A 20,027-nucleotide genomic window follows, 5' to 3' on the forward strand; every position below is an offset into this window, starting at 1 on the left:
TTGAGGGAAACTGAGGCAGGAACTGAAGCAGAGACCATGAAGGAACACTGCTTAATGACTTACTCCCCCTGCTTTGCTCAGCCTGCTTTCTTATATAACCCAGGCTCATCTGCCTAGGAATGACGCCACCCACAATGGGTGGGCCCCTATATTCAATTAAGGGAATCAGGACAAATGAGGCTCAGGTGACACTGGTGTGTGGCAAGTTGACACTAAATCCAACCACCACAGACAGTAAAATGCTCACTTCACAACTGTGAGGACCTGAGTTCTCCAGTACCCACCTAAAATGCTGAGTGTGGTGTTGTGCACGTGTAATCCTAACACTGGTGAGCAGAGACACACAGATCCTCGGCTGTTTAAGCCTCATTGTTGAGCCCCAGCGGCCAGTGACAGACGTTATCAAAAATAAAAGGCAGATGAGTACACAAGAGGAATAGATCTGGAAGAATGACACTACGGGTTGACCTCTGACCCCCACATGCCCACACACATGATTGTGCACACTCTTGTGAACGGGCATGCACAGGTCATGGGTCTTCAAAGTTGTGTATACCTTTAAAATCCAATCAGTTTGGCAACTTAGTTCTGCATCTTCTTCTTCTTCTTTTTTTTCGGAGCTGGGGACCGAACCCAGGTCTTGTGCTTGCTAGGCAAGCGCTCTACCACTGAGCTAAATCCCCAACCCCAGTTCTGCATCTTCTTGAGGCCCAGCCCTTCTCCATGCTTGTGAGGCTCCAAAGCAGCGCTACTCTATGTGAAGCTGAAGCTCACAGTGCTACTGGCTTAGTTTCGCTGACCCCGCGTTGTCCGTTTCTCTTCCCAGAAGAGGCGGAGGATGTGAGCGAAGAGGCTCCCATGAGGGATCGCTCCCACATCGAGAAAACCCTGATGCTGAATGAGGACAAGCCAGCGGACGATTACTCAGGTAACTGGGGAAGGGAGATGGGCTGGGATCCAGGCCACCAGAGCTCTGTAGTTCTGAGGCCGGGGTTGGGGGTCGGGGATGCGGGGCCCAGGCCGGAGGAGGAAGATAGCCAAGCTGAGGCCGCAGTGTCAGAACAGGAGGTAAACTTCAGAGCCATCACCTGTGCATCACCTGTGGGATGCACCCTGCCACCCGCCACCTGCCACCCGCCACCGCCCTTGGGCAGGAAGGATGGCTTGCTTTTGGTTTTTAGTTGACAAAGCTCGTTCGTGTCTCCTGTTCTGTTTTGCCCCTATAATGAACCGAGGAGTTCAGTGGGGGCTTGTTGTCCTTTCTTAACTGATTAACTAGTCGGGCTCAGATTAATACAGCGGTTCGCTCTTGGCAAACAGCCAGAGCACAGCAGTGCAAGGACTAGATCTAATCTGATTATCACTCCTTACACTGCCCTCCTGTGCTGCACATGCCCCAAAGCTCTCAGTCGCACCCTGGGTTTCTGCTTCTCCAGAACATGGGGCATGTCCCAGGAGGGTTGTGCCACGGGCCTGCTGGGCACCTGGCCTCCTTACCTTCTAGACCTTGGCAGCATAAACAGGGGCAAAGACATAAGATTCTCATTGCCCAAGGAGAGAGCTTTCAGTCAGGCTGAAGGCAATCTCGTTTTTCTGAATCCAGCATTGAAGTGAGGAACATAGTATAGGGTTTATTTAATTTTTCCTGAGACCTGTCTCATGTAGCTCAGGTTGGCCTCAAACTCCTTATGTAGCAGGGAATAACCCTGAACTCTGGATCCCTCTGGTGGGGAGCATAGGTGTGAAGTACCTGCATTCTTTTTTTTTTAATTTTTAATTTTTTTATTGGTATTTTTTAAACTTACATTTCAAATGTTATTCCCTTTCCCAGTTTCAGGGACATAAGCCCCCTATCCCATTCCCCCCTTCTTCTATGAGGGTGTTCCCCTCCCCAACAACACCTCCCTTTCCCCCCAACATTCCCCTACATTGGGGGGGGGGTCCAGCCTTGTCAGGACCAAGGGCTTCTCTTTCCATTGGTGCCCAACAAGTCCATCCTCTGCTACATATCCAGCTGGAGCCATAGGTCAGTCTATGTATAGTCTTTGGGTAGTGGTTTAGTCCCTGGGACCTCTGGTTGGTTGGCATTGCTGTTCTTATGGGGTTGCAAACCCCTTCAGCTCTTTCAATCCTTTCCCTAATTCCTCCAAAGGGGACCCTGTTCTCAGTTCAGTGGTTTGCTGCTAGCACTCGCCTCTGTATTTGTCATGCTCTGGCTGGGCCTCTCAGGAGACAGCTATATCAGGCTCCTGTCAGCAGGCACTTCTTAGCTTCATCAATATTATCTAGGTTTGTATGTAAATGGTCTGTATACCCATGTGGGGCAGGCTCTGAATGGCCGTTCCTTCAGTCTCTGCTCCAAACCTGCATTTTGTTGTTGTTGTTGTTGTTATGGTGCCAGGGATTGAACCCAGGGCTTTGTGTTTGTGCTAGGTAGGTACTTTGCCTACAGAGCCATATCCATGCCCAACAACAACAGCTATTATTATCATCATCATAGACAGTGTCTCACTATGTGACCGCACTGGCCTGGCACTCTCCATGGTACTCTCCATGTAGACCACAGTACCCCTGGAATCACAGAAACCCAGCTCTTCTGTCTCTCGAATGTTAGGATTAAAAGTGTGTAACACAGTGCCTGGCCAAGATTTATCTTTTCATTTTATTTAAAAAATATCTCAGGAGGCTTTTCAGATGAGGTAGGAAAATTCGTCTGAACTGAAGGTTTCTGAGGGTGGGGTGTGGACCAGCTCCTCCCTCAACACAATCCCTTCACCATCTCGGGCTGCCGATGGCTCTTCTCACCAGGGAGAGATAGAATCTATGAGAACACTGTAGGCTGAGGAGCAGCCTGGGGCGGCCCTGCCTGAAGCTTACTCCTTGCCCCTCTCTCCCAGCGGTGCTGCAGCGGCTTCGGAAGATCTACCACACATCCATCAAGCCCCTGGAGCAGTCTTACAAGTACAATGAACTTCGACAGCATGAGATCACAGGTACAGCGTCATGGCCCTGAATCCAGCTCTTACCTTTACCCACCCTGGTGCCCACATAGGCTCCTGAGATCCATACGTAATGTGTGCCAGGACTCCAGGAGCTGACCCCTTCCTGAGGGGTGGAGGACTGAGACTCAGGCCTGGGAAGTGGCCTCTCCTACAGGAGTGAGTACTGTAAGAGTTTGCCAGAGAGATTTCATTGCTAAGCACTTTGTCTCAGCAGGAGGCATTTTGATCGCTAGGGTCCAGGTCCCCGTTTACACTGGCTTCCACATGACCTAGATTCTTCCTTCCTCTTTATTGTTCCTCCTGGCAGGCCTCCTGTGTCCTGGACGATGGTGAGGATGACCATGATGATGGTGAGGGCGATGAGGACGATGAGGGTTTTCGAGGCAAGGTCTCACTATGTAGCTCAGGCTGGCCCTGAACGTCTTGAATCTTAGAACCGCCTGCCTTGGCCTTCTGAGAGCTGGGTTTACTCATACACATGACTGTACCCAGAAAGGGCCTGGGTCCTTTTAAAACTTGGTTTTCAAAATAATAAAGTAAGACATACTTGTTTCAACTGTATTCAAATAATATAATTAAGCCAGGCAGGATGGCGCATAACGGTCATCCTAGATTTGGGGAGGCACAGGCAGGGGAATTGTAACTGTGAGGACAGTGAGGCTACTCAGTGAGTCCTGGGCTACGACATGGCAAGACCCTGTTCCCAAAATACAGCATCACACTATGACAACCCTCCCCGCCCCCACCATTTGATTCTTGATCTCCAATTTATCCAGTTCTACTCCCAGAGACGCCCGCTATCACAGTTTGTTATCAAAACAACAGGATGTAATAGATTCTTCCAGACATTTCTTTTATATCTATGAGCATAGAAACGTCTTTTTTCTTCTTACATACATGGAATCATGTTATTCCAACTGTGCACATGTAAATATACATGCATGTATATACATGTACATGTATGTGCATGCATGCATGCATGCATGCATGACTTATCCTTATTCCCTATTGAAGCTTCTTGGCCTTGTCTTCTAAGAAAACGCCAGGTTCTGTACAACCAGCATCCAGTTCCTGAGGGAGAATAGGTGATTTAAATTCGCTAGGACTTTAAAAATGAAGGCAAATAGCTGTGAGTTCGAGGCCAGCCTGGTCCACAAAGTGAATTCCAGAACAGCCAGGGCTACACAGAGAAACAACAAACAAGTGGGAGCTAGTGAGATGGCTCAGCAGGTAACAGCACTTGCACCCAAGCCTGAGAGCCTGAGTTCAGTTCCTGCATCAGCTCCTGCGAGTTGCCCCTTCTGACCTCTGTACACATACCAAGTTGTGCACACTCCCTCTACACACACACACACACACACACACACACACACACACACACACACACACACAGTGTTCCGAAGCTTGGCATGATAGCTAGGCCTATAGTCTCAGTACTTGTAAGGCTGAGGCAATAGGATGACTAAGAATTTAGAGCCAGCCTGGGCTACAGAGTGAATTTCAGGCCACCATAGGCTTTAGAGTGAGATGCTGTCTGAACAAAAGGAAACCAAACCATTCCAAACACCAGCATAACCGCTATATATTTTGTGCACAGGCGTTTGGAGGACATGTTTTGCTTGCCTGTTTGTCAGTAAAATAGTACAGTAGAGGGGCTGGCAAGGTGGGCTAGTGGGTAGGCGCACCTGCAGCTCCGACAGTCCCTGGGCCTGCGTGGTGGGAAGAGAGAACCAACTCCCGTAATTTATCCTCGTGCATACCCCAGCCCCACAAATACATGCTTAAAAATTATTGTAGAACACTAGAATCAAGCATTTCGATCATTGATAGAAAATTGCCTTGAAATACTCCAATCTGTATTCACAGGAACGTACCGGAGAATTCTTTGTTCCACGTGGCTTGGCCTCTTTAAAAGTGTCGCTCGTTTTTTCAGTGCTGGGAATGCTGGGGACACAACCCCAGACTTTAGACGTGCTAAGGAGGTGACATTGCTGACCTGCACCCACAGCTACTCCTGGTTTAAAGCTCTCATAATTGTGATTTTTTTTTTCTTTTCAGTTCTGGGGATGGCACCCAGGGCCTTGAGCATCCTAGGCAAGTGCTCTGTGACGGAGCTATGACCCCAGCCCTTGTTTTAATTGTGACTCATATCACGAATCTCTCCCTGTGTTACCCGGCAATCTCCGCACTACCTTGAGGCCTGTTGAGTAGCAGTGGTATCTGAGGGCATCCATATTCCTACTCTACAGAAGAGAAACCTGTTGCCCAGGCAGTGCTGGTTGCCCTGGCCACTGTCAGGACTGTGATTCTGTTTCTTTCCCCAGGGAGTAAAAACCCTGTTCTGTCAGTTCCTATACTGTTCTTACAAACCTAAGAGCCAGCCGCCCTCTCCTGCTTCTTAGAGCATATGCAGACCTGGTATGAGGTAACAGAATCTGCCAACAGCTGGCTTACTTCTGTCCTCCGGACTTGCCTTCTCTCCCTACTCTGACACCAAGTGTGGCATGACCCTCCCAGAGGAACTCCAAACTTAAAGCCTCAGTGGCCAAGGGGCTGCCAGCCGCCCCTGGATTGGCTCTCAGCGAAGGCCAATTGGCTCTTTTCTGGCTTCCCTTTCTGGACTTGGCTTCTCTGTCCTAATGTCTTGCCAGCTTCCTGCATGGCCCCTGTCCCTCAAGCTTATAACTGGCCTCCCACATATGCCCATGATGCCCTCTGCTGTGTAGAGTTGGAACAGCAACAGCTGAAGCTCTGTCTCATAACCAGCACTGGCTTTTTGGAAAACTTCATAACTGGGCATAACCCCCTTGACCTGCTTATCTACCCTGTCCCCAGGCTGAGCACTTCTCGTGTAGATTTACACATAAGAGGGAAGGGCCAGCCTATGAACTTGTGCTCACCTTGTGGAAGACATCATCTTTTAGGGCTTTGCTTTACCCCCAGAGGAACAAAACCAGTACGCCCAAAGGCCACGTGCAGAGGGGAGTCACACTGCACACTGTTCAGAAAAGAAGGGACAGTGGTGTATGCAGTGCGTCTTTTTTTTAACAGTATTTTTTTAAGAATTATTTATTTTATGTATATGAGTACACTGTAGCTGTCTTCAGACACACCAGAAGACGGCATCAGATCCCATTACAGATGGTTATGAGCCACCATGTGGTTGCTGGGATTTGAACTCAGGACCTCTGGAAGAGCAGTCAGTGCTCTTAACCTCTGAGCCATCTCTCCAGCCCCTGCAGTGCGTCTTATACACAGGCAGCTGACACACGCCAGAAATTAGCATCGGTGTCCAGGGTAGTAGTACGCCACTATAGATAATCCCAGCTACTCTGGAGGCTGAAGCAGGAGAATCACTTGATTCTTGAGCCCAGGACTTTGAGAGCAGCCTGAAAAATATAACCTCACCTAAGAAAAGAAAAAAGAAAAAAATCAAACCAAACCCTCGCCTGCCCAGCTTTAGTTGCCTAATAGTTCTGGCCTAGACCGACTGGGGCTTTTTGTATTTCAGACTTTTGAGTCAGCAAGTGAACAAGAAGTCTAAAAAGAAGGGCTGTACTTTGAGGTCTATGTGCAGGCTCAGGAAGACAGAAGTCTAGAGAGCCTATGTGCTCAGTGGAGCTCATTCAGAAAAGAAGTTAGCGGACCAGAAAGCAGCAATGAGAAACCACATCTCTGTCTGCAGGCTCTCGCTGCTTCTTTGCTCACATCTGGTTTTCTTTGATATGTCTGCAGTGATGGGGACTGAACCCGGGGCCTCACAATACTGTGCAAATGCTCTGCCAGTGAGCGCCCTCCTAAGGCCCCAATCCGTACTCTGGAAAACACTAGAGAATTCCGCTTCTCACACACCCCTCTCCCCCAGTAGCCTTAGCAGGGTGTGACTCCTAGCATGACGTCTTGGAGGACCTTGGCCTCGGGGCCCAAGGCTCTAAGGGTTTCAGAGTTTGGTTTCAGACCCTGGGAGACGTGTCATGGACTAAAGAGACCAGTGTGAGCTTGAGGTGAGGATCTGAGAAGCCACAGTGAAGAGACGAGGAGAGCTGCAAACAGGCAGAGGCTGGAGTTCCGGTGGCTCAGCGTTGTGCATGTCTCTCCCATGTTCTTTTTTTCTCCTCTGGTCCTTCTTGCTGCAGATGAGCTCATCTTCTTTCCATGTCCTCCCTTACTACTGACCCAGGTAGCCAACTTCAGTCTTTCTCAGTGTGGAAGTTCTGTCCTTTTTGTGAGCCATTCTCTAGATTAAGTCAGGAGGCTGCACCCAGCGTGAGCACTGAGCCTGTAGGTATCAATCCAGCCACCTCCTCCTTCGGGTGCAGGCAGATGTGCCAAGGATCTGGAAAGGTCACAACAGTGGTTCCTGGTGCCTTTGTAGTGGATGCTCTTATGAAGCAGGATAAGTGGCCCCTGACCATTGCGAAGTCTGATCCACACGGAACCCCACAAGCTCTGGATGACAGTGGGGGAAATGGGGATGCGGATTGCTTTGGATAACAGTGCTGCCCCTGTCAAGTAAGAACTGATGTTAGGTCACTTCTGTTTCTAACCCCTGTTGTCCGCAGACGGGGAGATTACTTCCAAGCCAATGGTGCTGTTCCTGGGACCGTGGAGCGTTGGCAAATCCACCATGATAAACTACCTCCTTGGATTAGAAGATACTCGATACCAGCTTTATACAGGTGAACATTTTGGGAGGGGGAGCGTATAAATTGTGAAAGCAGATGAAAAATTAAAGCACTTGCATGTCTTTAACAATGTTAGTGAAAAATAACATGTAAGAAACAGAAGCTCGGCCACCTCCACGCAGCCTTACTCACAAAAGTCCCAAAGTAGAAACAACTCAAGGGCCCACTGCTGGATGAAGGGATAACCAACATGTCGTCTGTGCATACAATGGAAAGGAATGCAGGGCCGGGGAGAGGGTTCCGGGATAGGGGGCTCAAAGTCAGGTCCTCTAGTACCCACATAAAAGCCAGGTGTAGTAGCACACACATCTGAGATTGCAGAACTTGTATCGGGAGATCGGGGTTGGAGATGGGAAAGTCCCTGAGCGCTAACTTGACTTATGCAGCAGTGACAATCTCTCCCCTGCATCAAACAAGGTAGAAGGTGAGGACACCCACGGTCGTCTGTCCTCAGACTTCCACCCCTGTGCCGTGCAACTCTCTCTCTCTCTCTCTCTCTCTCTCTCTCTCTCTCTCTCTCACACACACACACACACACACACACACACACATTTGCACAGATAGAAAGGGCTGAACCATGTATGTTGTCAGAACACATCAGACACATCCTTGCCACAGCACAGATAAACCTAGAAAACAATGTGCTAAGCAAAACAAGCCAAGCACTAAAGCAAAGACATGGTTTGAGTCACGTCTACTCATATGAGGTGGCACAGCAGGAAAACTTCAGAGACAGAAGAGAATAGAGGTTGCCCGGGAAGGGATGGGGAGGTGCTACGCAGGGGAGGCCGTTGCAGTGTGGGAAGACGATGAGGTCCTGGAAATGGAGAGGGAGGACAGCTGGCTTCACGACGATGTGTACGATAATGTGAATTTATTCAGTGCTACTGAATGATAGGCTTAAAGATGATCAAAACGGCGAATGTTATGTTCTGTGTGTCTGGCACAATTAAAATGCAAGAGGCAGGCAGGAACCTAGCAAACCTGTCCTATCTTTGTGGAAGTCCTTTCCAAGACTCTTTGGTTGTTCGCTCCCCCGCCCCCTTCCAGTAGTCTGTTCCTCAGTGTTTGCTGTTTTCTACCCCTGCACTCAGGTGCTGAACCTACCACCTCTGAGTTCACTGTCCTCATGCATGGGCCCAAGCTGAAAACCATTGAGGGCATCGTCATGGCTGCTGACAGTGCCCGGTCCTTCTCACCACTGGAAAAGTTTGGCCAGAATTTTCTGGAGAAGCTGATTGGCATTGAGGTTCCCCACAAGCTTCTAGAACGAGTCACTTTCGTGGATACTCCGGGCATCATTGAGAACCGCAAGCAACAAGAAAGAGGTAACTTAGGGGAAAGGGGATATGCTGAGCGGGGAAGACCACTTGCTCTGCAAGCATGAGGACCCTGGTTCAAATCCTCAGTGTCCATGTAAAAAGTCAGGCAAGGTTGCCTGTGTCTATACCTCCAGTGTTGCAGGGGATCCCTGGAGCTCTGTGGCCAAGCTAAAATGAGAGACCTGTCTCAAAGAAATGAGACAGAGGGACGTAAAGCAAGACACCTACCATCCCCCTGTGGCCAATATATGCACACTTATGGACACACACTCACCCTTACAAATAACACACACACACACACACACACACACAGAGAGAGAGAGAGAGAGAGAGAGAGAGAGAGAGAGAGAGAGAGAGAGAGAGAGAAAGAGAGAGAGGTCATTTCTGAATAGCAAGAGCTCTGTTTTAGGACACTGTGACCAACAGAGGTAGGCTGGCAGAGAAGAAAGGATGGTTGATGTTCTCGACTGAGAGACGAATTCTCTTCTTCACTGCTTCTCATTGTGGCTGTGGTGACACTTCGGGGTTTGGAGTGTCTTGTTCTCTGCTTCCTAAAGGGCTGAGTTTGGAGATGGCCGGTATTTTCCTAGGGGGAGTACTGTTCTTCTCTGTAAGATCTAAGAGATGTCCACGCTAGGAACAAGTTGTCTTTCCTGAATAGTGGAGGGCCTGGGCTAATTGTGTCCTGGTGAATGGTGAATTATATTTGAATTCTGGCTAAGCTGGGACTTGGACTTACTCTCCATTGAACATGGCCTACATCTCTTCTTCTCCTAATGTCTGTTTTGTCGGGCCTGCTTCAGCCTAAACTTTCATTAGGTATCCCAGAACCCTGCTTGCCTTCGGATGACACGGGATTGCTATCCTAGGCCTGGTAGCATGAGGCCATGGCACAGGGATCTCTGCACTCGTGCCCTCAACAGGGCAGCCATACTAACATATGACCAAATGGCAAATCTCAATGTATGGTTACCACCTGCATCTGGGTTATAACCAGACCTGGTTTATTAGTAACAATGTGATTTATAGTTAATGACAACCTTTTTATGCCCCATCATCAATCAGATAACTTTATGCATTATTTGATTGGTAATTATATAAAAAGAATCAGTGTTCTCAAAACTGTTGTATTAGTCAGGGTTCTCTAGCAGAACAGAAATTATAGAATGGATCTATCTATCTATCTATCTATCTATCTATCTATCTATCTATCTATGTATCTATCTATGTATCTATATATCTATCTGTCTATCTATCTATGTATGTATCTATGTATGTATCTATGTATCTATCTATGTATCTATCTATGTATCTATCTATGTATCTATCTATGTATCTATCTATGTATCTATCTATGTATCTATCTATCTATGATCTATTAAAGTGGCTTACAGGCAATGGCTGTCTACCAACAGAAAGTCCAAGGATCCAGTAGTTGTTCAGTCTGCCAGGCCGGCTGCCTCAGCTGGTCTTCATTATACACTGGAATCCCAAAGAAGCAGGTTCTACTGCCAGGCAGGAAATGGAACTGGCAGGGAGATAGAGGGCGAGCCAGCACAGAGAGCAAGCTTCCTTCTTCCATGTCCTTTATAAAGACTGCCCGCAGGAGGTGGGGCCCAGACGAAAGGCTGTTCTTCCCATCCAAAAAAGATCTGGATTGAAAGTGGGTCTTCCCACTTCAAATCATTTAATTAAGAAAAGTCCCTCGGGTGAATCCAGCAGCTCAGGCTTTAGTTACTGCCACATGCAGTCAAGTAGACGACCGACAACGGCCATCACAGTGGCAGTCCATGTCTTCTGGTTGGTAAACAAGAAAGTCAAGGAAACAAGGGAGAAGAATTAACAGATAGTGATGGCCTGTGTGACTGCAGACTGAGCTGGGTGTTTACTGTTCCACCACACAGTAACCTCTCTGTCTCTGGAACTTGCCGTGATGACCAGGCTGGCCTCACACTCACAGAGATCCTCCTGCCTCTGCCTCCTGAGTGCTGGGACTAACGTCAAGCACCACCACAGCCAGGCTAGCCCCATAGTCTTTAAGTCAGCTTTGGTATTATTGTTCTTTCTGTAATTTAATAGCTGATGAACAAGAAATTAAGAGCAGGTGCCATCTGGCTAGCCTATAGCAAAGTCAAAAGTGCTAGCCCAGGTCATGGCAGGCATTCAACACTTTCTTTCCACAATTCTTTCCCTTAAACACACATTCTCGGGGTTGGGGATTTAGCTCAGCGGTAGAGCGCTTGCCTAGCAAACGCAAGGCCCTGGGTTCGGTCCCCAGCTCCGAAAAAAAGAAAAAAAAAAACACACATTCTCTCTCCCTCTGGCTTCCTGATATTCTCCTTTCAGCATCTCTGCCGTTGTCCTAGATCTTTCAGACGTTTGGAACATCATTTGCTTTTTTCCTTTAAATATTTTACTATTTGTTAGCTGGGTCGTAGTGGTGCACACCTTTAAACCCAGTGCTTGGGAAGTAGAAGCAGGCAGTCTGAGGCCAGCCGGGTCTACAGAGTGAGTTCCAGAACAGCCAGGGCTACAGAGAGAAACCCTGTCTCAGAAACTAAAACTAAGATAAAATTAAAAATCTCTTATTATTATTATTTTTTTGGTTCTTTTTTTCGGAGCTGGGGACCGAACCCAGGGCCTTGCGCTTCCTAGGTAAGCGCTCTACCACTGAGCTAAATCCCCAGTCCCAAAAGGTGTTTTGCTTGCTTGTAGGTCTGCACCACGTGCAAGCCTGGTGTCCACAGAGGCCAGTAGAGGGCGCTGGCTCCTCTGAGGCTCAAGTTACAATTGTGAGCAGCATGTGGGTGCTAGGGGCTGAATCCGGTCCTCAGGAAGGACAGCCAGCATTCTTTTTTTTTTCCTTTTTTCTTTTTTTCGGAGCTGGGGACCAAACCCAGGGCCTTGCACTTGCTAGGCAAGCGCTCTACCGCTGAGCTAAATCCCCAACCCCGACAGCCGGCATTCTTAACCAATGAGAAATCTCTCTAGTCCCATCTCCCCCTTTTCTTTGCTATGGTTCTGCTTAGCCCATACTCTGCTTTGGTACTGAAGGGGGGCGCAAAGGGTCTTGTGTGTGCCCCACGTCATCTGACTCCTCATTCCCGTCTCCCCAAGGTTACCCCTTCAACGATGTGTGTCAGTGGTTCATCGACAGAGCCGACCTCATCTTCGTTGTCTTTGATCCCACCAAGCTGGACGTGGGCCTGGAGCTGGAGATGCTCTTCCGACAACTGAAAGGACGCGAGTCCCAGATAAGGATCATTTTGAACAAGGCTGACAACCTGGCCACACAAATGCTCATGCGGGTGTATGGGGCTCTCTTCTGGAGCTTGGCCCCTCTCATCAATGTCACGGAGCCTCCCCGGGTTTACGTCAGCTCCTTCTGGCCACAGGACTATAAGCCCGATACCCACCGGGATCTGTTCCTCAAAGAAGAGATCTCTCTCCTGGAAGACCTGAACCAGGTGATAGAGAACAGGCTCGAGAACAAGATTGCTTTTATTCGCCAGCACGCCATCAGGGTCCGAATCCACGCCCTTTTAGTTGACCGCTATCTGCAGACTTACAAGGACAAAATGACCTTCTTCAGTGACGGGGAACTGGTCTTTAAGGACATTGTGGAAGATCCTGATAAATTCTACATCTTCAAGACCATCCTGGCAAAGACCAATGTCAGCAAGTTTGACCTTCCCAACCGTGAGGCTTATAAGGACTTCTTTGGCATCAACCCCATTTCCAATTTCAAACTCCTCTCTCAGCAGTGCTCCTACATGGGGGGCTGCTTCCTGGAGAAGATTGAACGAGCCATCACCCAGGAGCTCCCCAGCCTTCTGGGTAGCATTGGGCTTGGGAAGAATCCAGGTGCTCCTAACTGTGACAAAACAGGCTGTGGAGAGACCCCAAAGAATCGCTACAAGAAGCACTAGTTTCTGCGTAGCTATCCTCGGGTTGGTGAATAAGCTTGCGTCCTAACTGTCTGAGAAGTCCTGGTTTGTTAACCCTTTGAGCCATACTGGCGACAACCAGTCTGCATTGGAGATTTGGAAGTTCACTGAGGCCGGTGAATCAGGGAAGGCACAGGGTTCTAGGGAGGAGAGCGGTAACTGTGAATCATAGTGTGCTTGTCCTACTGCTTCAGTTAGAAGGCCTGACACAGGCCAAGTCAGTCTACAAAGCTTCCCTTGTTTTTTCTGGGTCCTGTCTTGGAAGGGCAGAGAGCAGCTAAATCCTAATGAATACTAAGATAGTGAGGTTCTAATAAGCTAAACTCATGGAAATTTCCTGAGTAACAGAGGCTTCTCAGGTCTGTGTCAACTCCTTTCACACACGTCTTCTGTTTGATCCCTGTCCCTCCTTGGCTCCCTCCTAAGCTTGGGTTGATTTTCAGAAGTGGACAGTCTCTTGAGTTTGATCTTCATGAATTTTGAGCCTAACCTTGGAATCCTCTCCCAGTTTTCTCAAGGGGCGGGGCATCCATAAACCTAAAACAAGAGTTTTTAAATTAGGGTGTTGATCTGCCGCCACTGGTGTCCCAATTGGGGATCTCAGACAGTTGTCCCTAAAAGGAGGGTGAGTGGGTGATGTACTCAAGTACCTTCCCCTCCTTACACGGAGGTATGAAGGGCTCCGGGGGTTAATTGGTTTGCAGTGTGTCTTTGTCTGTTGCATGTCTTGGAAAGCTCAGATCACAGAGGTGTTGGGTTTCAGAGTGGACAATGGAGACCTTGCTCCTAGTCCTTAGAGGGTTCTCTGGACAGACATTCTCCCAAGTTTTGGTGGAAGCTGTTTCTACAGCTTCTTTGTGGGAGCACTTGACAGAGGACTTGCCTCCTCTGGTTCCCAGAACCATGGTTTCTCTTTTCCTTTCTTCTCCATTCCCTGATGCATCAATACTTCCAACTGAGAAAAAGTCCCTCGGATCAGAACCAGTACCAGCCCCTTGACATTGGCATTGGTGCCAGATAAGGCCTGAGGTTAGATTCAAACTGAATTCCTGCAGATACCCACCGAGTGCAGTCAGGACTGTCAAGGCCTTCAAACACCAGTGAATGTGCACTTAGTGTGTCCACTGTACAAGAGACAGCCCGGAGGATGACAGATTTGAGGGCACAGAGAGAGGACTCCTGGGAGTCGTGCAAGGCACACATACACTGCCACCTTGAAGTGCAGGAGAGCAAGACGCTCTGGAAGGGTGAAGAGCTTTTTGATGGAGCAGGCAAGGTGAAGTTCAGCCTGCCTTGAGGGCTTCCTCTGGGCACAGCCAGCTGCTTTCGTTTTGGAGCAACCGCTCCTGGAGGCCTTGATTGTGAGGCATGGGTTGGGATCCAGCAGCAGCAGGGTGTCATCTGGAGCAGAAGGGAAGTGGGAGGGAAGGCTGAGCCAACGTTATTCTTTCTGAGGATCAAATATGCAGCGTAAGCATATTGGTAACCGAGGAGGCTACACAGAGAACATCAACTGAGGGGTTTGTGTTTCTCCGAATTCTTTGAAGTCTGGTGCCTTCTAAGGAAGGCTGCTGTTTTGGCTCCTCGTAGGGCCCAGGACCTGCTGCCGTAAGTCAAAAGCTCCAGAACTGCCAGGACAGTGTCTCCAAGGAATGAGTTCCTCCCATAAGGGTCATTCATGGAGCTTGGTGGCTAGGGTAGATGAGCTGCAATCTGTCTTGGGTTTTTCTTCCCAAACTCCTCCCCTCTTCTCTCCATCATGCGCTCTCTGGAGAGACTGTCCCTCCCACCCTTCTCCTTCCTGCCCCTCATGCCTGTGAGTTTTGTGTGGCAAATCTGTTTTTCTCTCAATGCAGAAACGGGGGAAAAAGCTGAACTGTATGGAGCCTGTCCTAGCTGTCAGTGCCTGCATGCTTCGGGGGAAGCAGGTGAAATGAGGCCAATGAATTCTTACAGCATTTGCGTTTGGGGGGAGGCACCTGACTAGTGGTACCTTCCTTCCTTTTGGATTTCTCTCCATCCATTTCTTCTCTGCCTCCATTCTGTCTCTCTCCCACTCACAGGCCGCTGACAGTCCCACAGCTTTCAGCACTCAATCTTTGCCTGGCCGTGCAGAGCTGGGTTTTGAGCAGGATTCTGACTAGGAGGAGGGAAAAACGTGGGATGCAGAGATTTCCTGAGGGGAACATCTGTGTCTGTGCCTGAAGAGTGGCTGACCTTTCCAGTGTCCTTTCTATTCTGATTTCATCAGGGAGAACGTCTCAATAAAGTTCCAATCTCTCTTCAATGCCTTGGCCCTCTTGATTGTCTCCAGCTAGGGGAATTTCTTAGTTTCTTTTTTATCAAGTAGAGTACAGTTTGTTTGTTTCTTCCTTCCTTCCTTCCTTCCTTCCTTCCTTCCTTCCTTCCTTCCTTACATTTATTTTCTGTATCTGAGCACTCTATCTGCATATACACTTGTATTCTGGAAGAGGGCATCAGATCCCATTACAGATGGTTGTGAGCCACCATATGATTGCTGGGAATTGAACTCAAGACCTCTGGAAGAGCAGCCAGTGCTCTTAACCGTCAAGCCATCTTTCCAGCCCTGAGTATACTCATTTTCAAGTTTCTGGAGGATAATTTGGAAATTCATAAACATCTGCCCCTGTTTTAAATGTTTTCCGGGGCCTCTTTTGGTAAAGCACCTAGCCTCCTGGGTATGGAAGATAATTCAGTTTCTTGATAGTAGTATAGAGGCCAAGGCCTACTGTTGTACTATGGGAAACCCAAATAATTTTTTTCCCAGTAGAACCTTAGTTCATTATTCCCAATATCCAGGGCATCCCTTTTGAATAGGGTTCACTAGAAATGTCTACCCCCAGGTCCTTCACAGAAAGAGTGCAGATAATGGAACCAATTGGTTGGTGCCCTCTATTATACAGGCAGCTCTTGACCTCCATGGCTGGATGGAGTAAAGTGTGCTGGGATGGTAAGGATGGCCACCGTCCTCTGGCTGTTCCAGAAAGTGTCCATCCCTCTACAGGTGTGGGCATGTGTATTTTGAACATGTCTCAACTCCTCAAGCCAGTACAACCTACCACATTTCACAGTTTCTGGTCTCCTGATAAGAACAGGATTCCCTTAATTTGGAAGCTTTCTGCTCTGAGATCCTCCCAAGAGGTTTCATAACCCAGCATATGAACAAATTTGAAAGGGAAAGACATGGGCTCTGGGGAAGAGGTGGACGGTTGGAAGGAACCCAAAAGGGAGATCAGGGCCCATAAACCTAGGCCATAACCCATATAGTTATACCAGGAAGGGTGCCAGTCAGTGGCTGAGGCCAGTGGGTTCTCTGGCTTTGAGCATCTGATCCTAGGGCTGGACAAGTTGGCCATGTTCTCCCAGGCTCACCTTATGTAGGTCTGCTTTGAACAACTGGACAGCCTGCCCTGCTCACCTGCTGCAGCCTAGACAGCCTGCCCTGCTCACCCGCTGCAGCCTGGACAGCCTGCCCTGCTCACCTGCTGCAGCCTGGCCCCTCTCTCTCTCTTGCCTACGCCAGAAACACAGTTTTGCTCTGGAAGACGGAAGGCAAGCAACAAGGACTTTTTCAAAGAAAATACATGTAACAGGCTGAGTTCTCCCTCGAATTTGTCCTTTCCACAGCTCAGGGTTGCCACTATGGGCGTTGAGAAAGAAACAGAAAGTGGAGAAGGCAGAGCCAAAGACCATTCCAAACATAGTCAGGAAAGGTGAGGATGGGAATGGAGAGAATTTTGTAAGGACATATGTACATGTCATCTAACATGTTACACACACATATACATATATGTACACATACACACATACACACACACACACCACATGGGATTCAAAAAAGCATTCAAATGAAGTCGGGGGGAACTGAGAAGCCAGTGAGATGTGTGCTTTTGTGGCCAAAACATGCCTAAGTATCTAGGACAGTGTTGGGCACAGCCCTTCATTAGTGTGCTACTGGAGTGAATGAATAGATGCTGGAGGAGAAGGTGACTCTGTGTGTGTGTGTGTGTGTGTGTGTGTGTGTGTGTGTATGTGAGATTGTGTGTGTGTGACTGTGTGCATGTGTGTGTGTGTGAAACTGTGTGCATGTGTGTGTGTGCATGTGTGACTGTGTGTGTGTGTGACTGTGTGTGTGTGTGTGTGTGTGTGTGTGTGTACCTGGATAGCCCACCTAGGATGGAAATCCAGGAAGAGGCATTCAATGAACAACTCTCTGTCAGCTCCTGGCTTTGCATGTGTGTCTTGGCCTTAGACATCTCACAGGTACTGGCCAATTCCCCTCAGTGACATGACACAAAGCCTGGGCTTCTCCTAATACAAAGACATTGTTCTCTAAAAGATCATCAAGGTGATGAGGAGGAGACAACAGAAAACAACCACAACAACAACTGATTAGTGGCCTAGAACTGTATGCAGTGTGATCAGCAGGTCTTGTCCTCCTGGTTGTCCAACCTGGTTGAGCCAGCTTGCCATCCTCACTATATTATTTTCTTCTTTTTCTTAAAAATAGATTTTTTTAAAAAAAGTATTTTTTTTATATGTAAGTCCATTGTAGCTGTCTTCAGACACACCAGAAGAGGGTATCAGATCCCATTACAGATGGTTGTGAGCCACCATGTGGTTGCTGGGATTTGAACTCAGGTCCTTTGGAAGAGCAGTCAGTGCTCTTAACCGCTGAGCCATCTCTCCAGGCCTTGAAAATAGATTTTTATACAATATATTCTGTTTATAGTTCCCCTCCCCCAACTCTTCCCAAATACTCAACCCACCCAAATACATACCTTTTCTTTCTCTCTCACATTAGAAAACAAATAAGAATCTAAAACAATAAGATAAAATAAAAACAGACAAGCAAGAATACGAGAAAACAAACAAACAGAAGAAAAAGAGTCAAAGAAAAAAATCTTAAGAAACACATACATTAGAAAAAGATCTTTTTGAGCTAGACTTTCATTATGTAGCCCAGGCTGACCTTGAACTTGCTTTGTAGCCTAGCCTGTTCTCAAACTCATGGTTCTCCCTGCCCCCAGCTTCCCAACTGGTGGGATTACAGGTTTGTGCTACCAGGCTTAACTCTACTATAGCCTATCACCACTGATGTGTGCTGACCTGGAGCCTTAACCCACGGTACATAGTATGTGTTTCTCATACACTAATAAAGGTGACTTTGAGCTTGGTGTGGTGGCTTGTGTCTGTAAGCCCAGCACTCAGGAGGCTATAGCTTGAGACTGTCTCAAACACACACACACACACACACACACACACACACACACACACACACACAGCCCATAAGAAAAATAAAATTAAAAAGCAACAAACAAAAGATAATTTTTGTGAAGAGTGGGAACTATCTGCTATATTTCCATTAATTCTGGTGCTAGTGGCTTTCTCAGTACTATTTCAAAAGATTTGGAACTTTCAGATTCATAAGTTCTAATCTTGGGAAATGACTATGCACTGGGGATCCAAAGCATAGGAAGGGCAGTGATCAGGGAAGACCCCAGGAATAAGATGACATTTTTCCAAACCATATGATCAGGACAAAAGATTTTCTTGCCCACTTGTTTTTCTTTTTCTTTTTTTAAATTTATTTATTTAATGTATGCTGGCACACTGTATCTGTCTTCAGACACCAGAAGAGGGCATCAGATCTCTTTACAGATGGTTGTGAGCCACCATGTGGTTGCTGGGAATTGAACTCAGGACCTCTGGAAGAGCAGTCGGTGCTCCTAACCGCTGAGCCGTCTCTCCAGCCCCGCCCACTTGTTTTGAGATGCGGTCTTGTTATGCTGTCAGGCTGGTCTCGAATGCCTGGGATAAAGTGGTTTTCCCGCCTCAGTTCTCAAGTCTTTTTCCTTTTTCTCATTTGTAAAGAACCAATGAACTGACATCATTAAATTTTTGTTTGAACAGTAGTGTATTACTTTTGTTGAAAGGGGTATTTCCATAAAATCAGGACTCTTCTCTAGAATACCAGCAACGGAGACCAGCTTCGTAGGGGGAGAGCAACTTCAGCTATTCTTTGATGACTGGACAGGATTGTAGGACGAGATCCTGGGGAAGGTGAGGGTTTGTACTCACAGCAAGGTGAACGCTTCTGTGGCAGAGATGTATAAAGGACAGATCAATCAAGGAGAGGAAACTGGGCTTTAAATGAAATAGACCAGGGAGTCTAGGCCACTTAAAGTTCTTGGGCAGAGAACAGCATGAAAAAACAGAAGATCCAGCAGGAGTTTCCTGCTTGCTCCTGGACCTGTTGGTTAGGATGTATTGGAGTCTGTTTTCTCTTAACTCTGTCCCACTCCTAACAACTAAGGACCTGGAGGAAAAGCTCAGTCCATCAACCTGACTCTGTATGCCCGGGCTGCACCTTGTTTCCACGTAGGCACTAAGGAAGCCCAATCCAGACCGGTCTCTGGTTCCCTGTGACATTTTGGGATAGTCCACCTCACGAAGCCAGCTAACAGGGGGCAGTGTGTGCGAAGGCAAGGGTGTAATGAATGTGTTCCTGCCCCTGCGTCCCTGTGAAAACACAGGACTGCTATTGGTCCTCCACCTCCCGATTCTGCACGGTCACAGATGGACAGGGCAGGGAGAGATGCACTTGTGGAACGCACGGGTTGCAGTTGGCATCCTTTCTGTAGCTAAAGCTGGTTCCTCTAAAACAGCCAGAGACTCTGTGGCTGTACCTGGCCTTGGCCATCTTCCCAGGTTCGCCTCCTGATCTTAATGAGGAAGGTGAGGCCAGTTCTGAACCCGGGTCCTGAAGGTGGGGGGAAGTAGGGCTCCTCATGAACGTGGCTAGTCTCTCAAGCCAGGCTTCTTTCACTCATTGTCTTCCTGATGTGGGGCTCACCACCTACGGGGCAGTCACTCGGCCCTGGCCCTACAGGCATCAGCCACAGAGCAGGTTGCAAGCTAAACACTACGCGCAGGAAACAAAGTTCACAAGGCAGCAGTCTTGGTGCGCATGCGCACAGCCGCATTTGCTCCATCGCGCCCCCTAGCGGCTAACTCTTGACACTGCCCGTGCTGACAGAGCGCGTGCGC

General features: G+C 48.2%; 1 protein-coding gene across 4 annotated transcripts in view; it reads left to right on the forward strand.

Moving 5' to 3' along the window:
• Srl (sarcalumenin) overlaps positions 1–15,243 on the forward strand; it is a 44,061-nt gene extending 28,818 nt beyond the window's left edge. For 2 of the 4 annotated variants that reach the window (NM_001437323.1, NM_001437322.1), the window contains 6 exon segments: positions 827–928; positions 2,898–2,993; positions 5,061–5,096; positions 7,565–7,681; positions 8,782–9,015; positions 12,127–15,243. In NM_001437323.1, coding sequence (NP_001424252.1) covers positions 827–928; positions 2,898–2,993; positions 5,061–5,096; positions 7,565–7,681; positions 8,782–9,015; positions 12,127–12,938 — 1,397 coding nt within the window. In that variant the 3' untranslated portion in view covers positions 12,939–15,243. 4 annotated transcript variants of the gene reach the window in all.
• The last annotated feature ends 4,784 nt before the right edge of the window (positions 15,244–20,027 follow it).

This window comes from Rattus norvegicus, chromosome 10 (genome assembly GCF_021556685.1).
Source record: "Rattus norvegicus strain SHRSP/BbbUtx chromosome 10, alternate assembly SHRSP_T2T, whole genome shotgun sequence".
In the NCBI taxonomy this organism is placed as follows: Eukaryota; Metazoa; Chordata; class Mammalia; order Rodentia; family Muridae; genus Rattus; species Rattus norvegicus.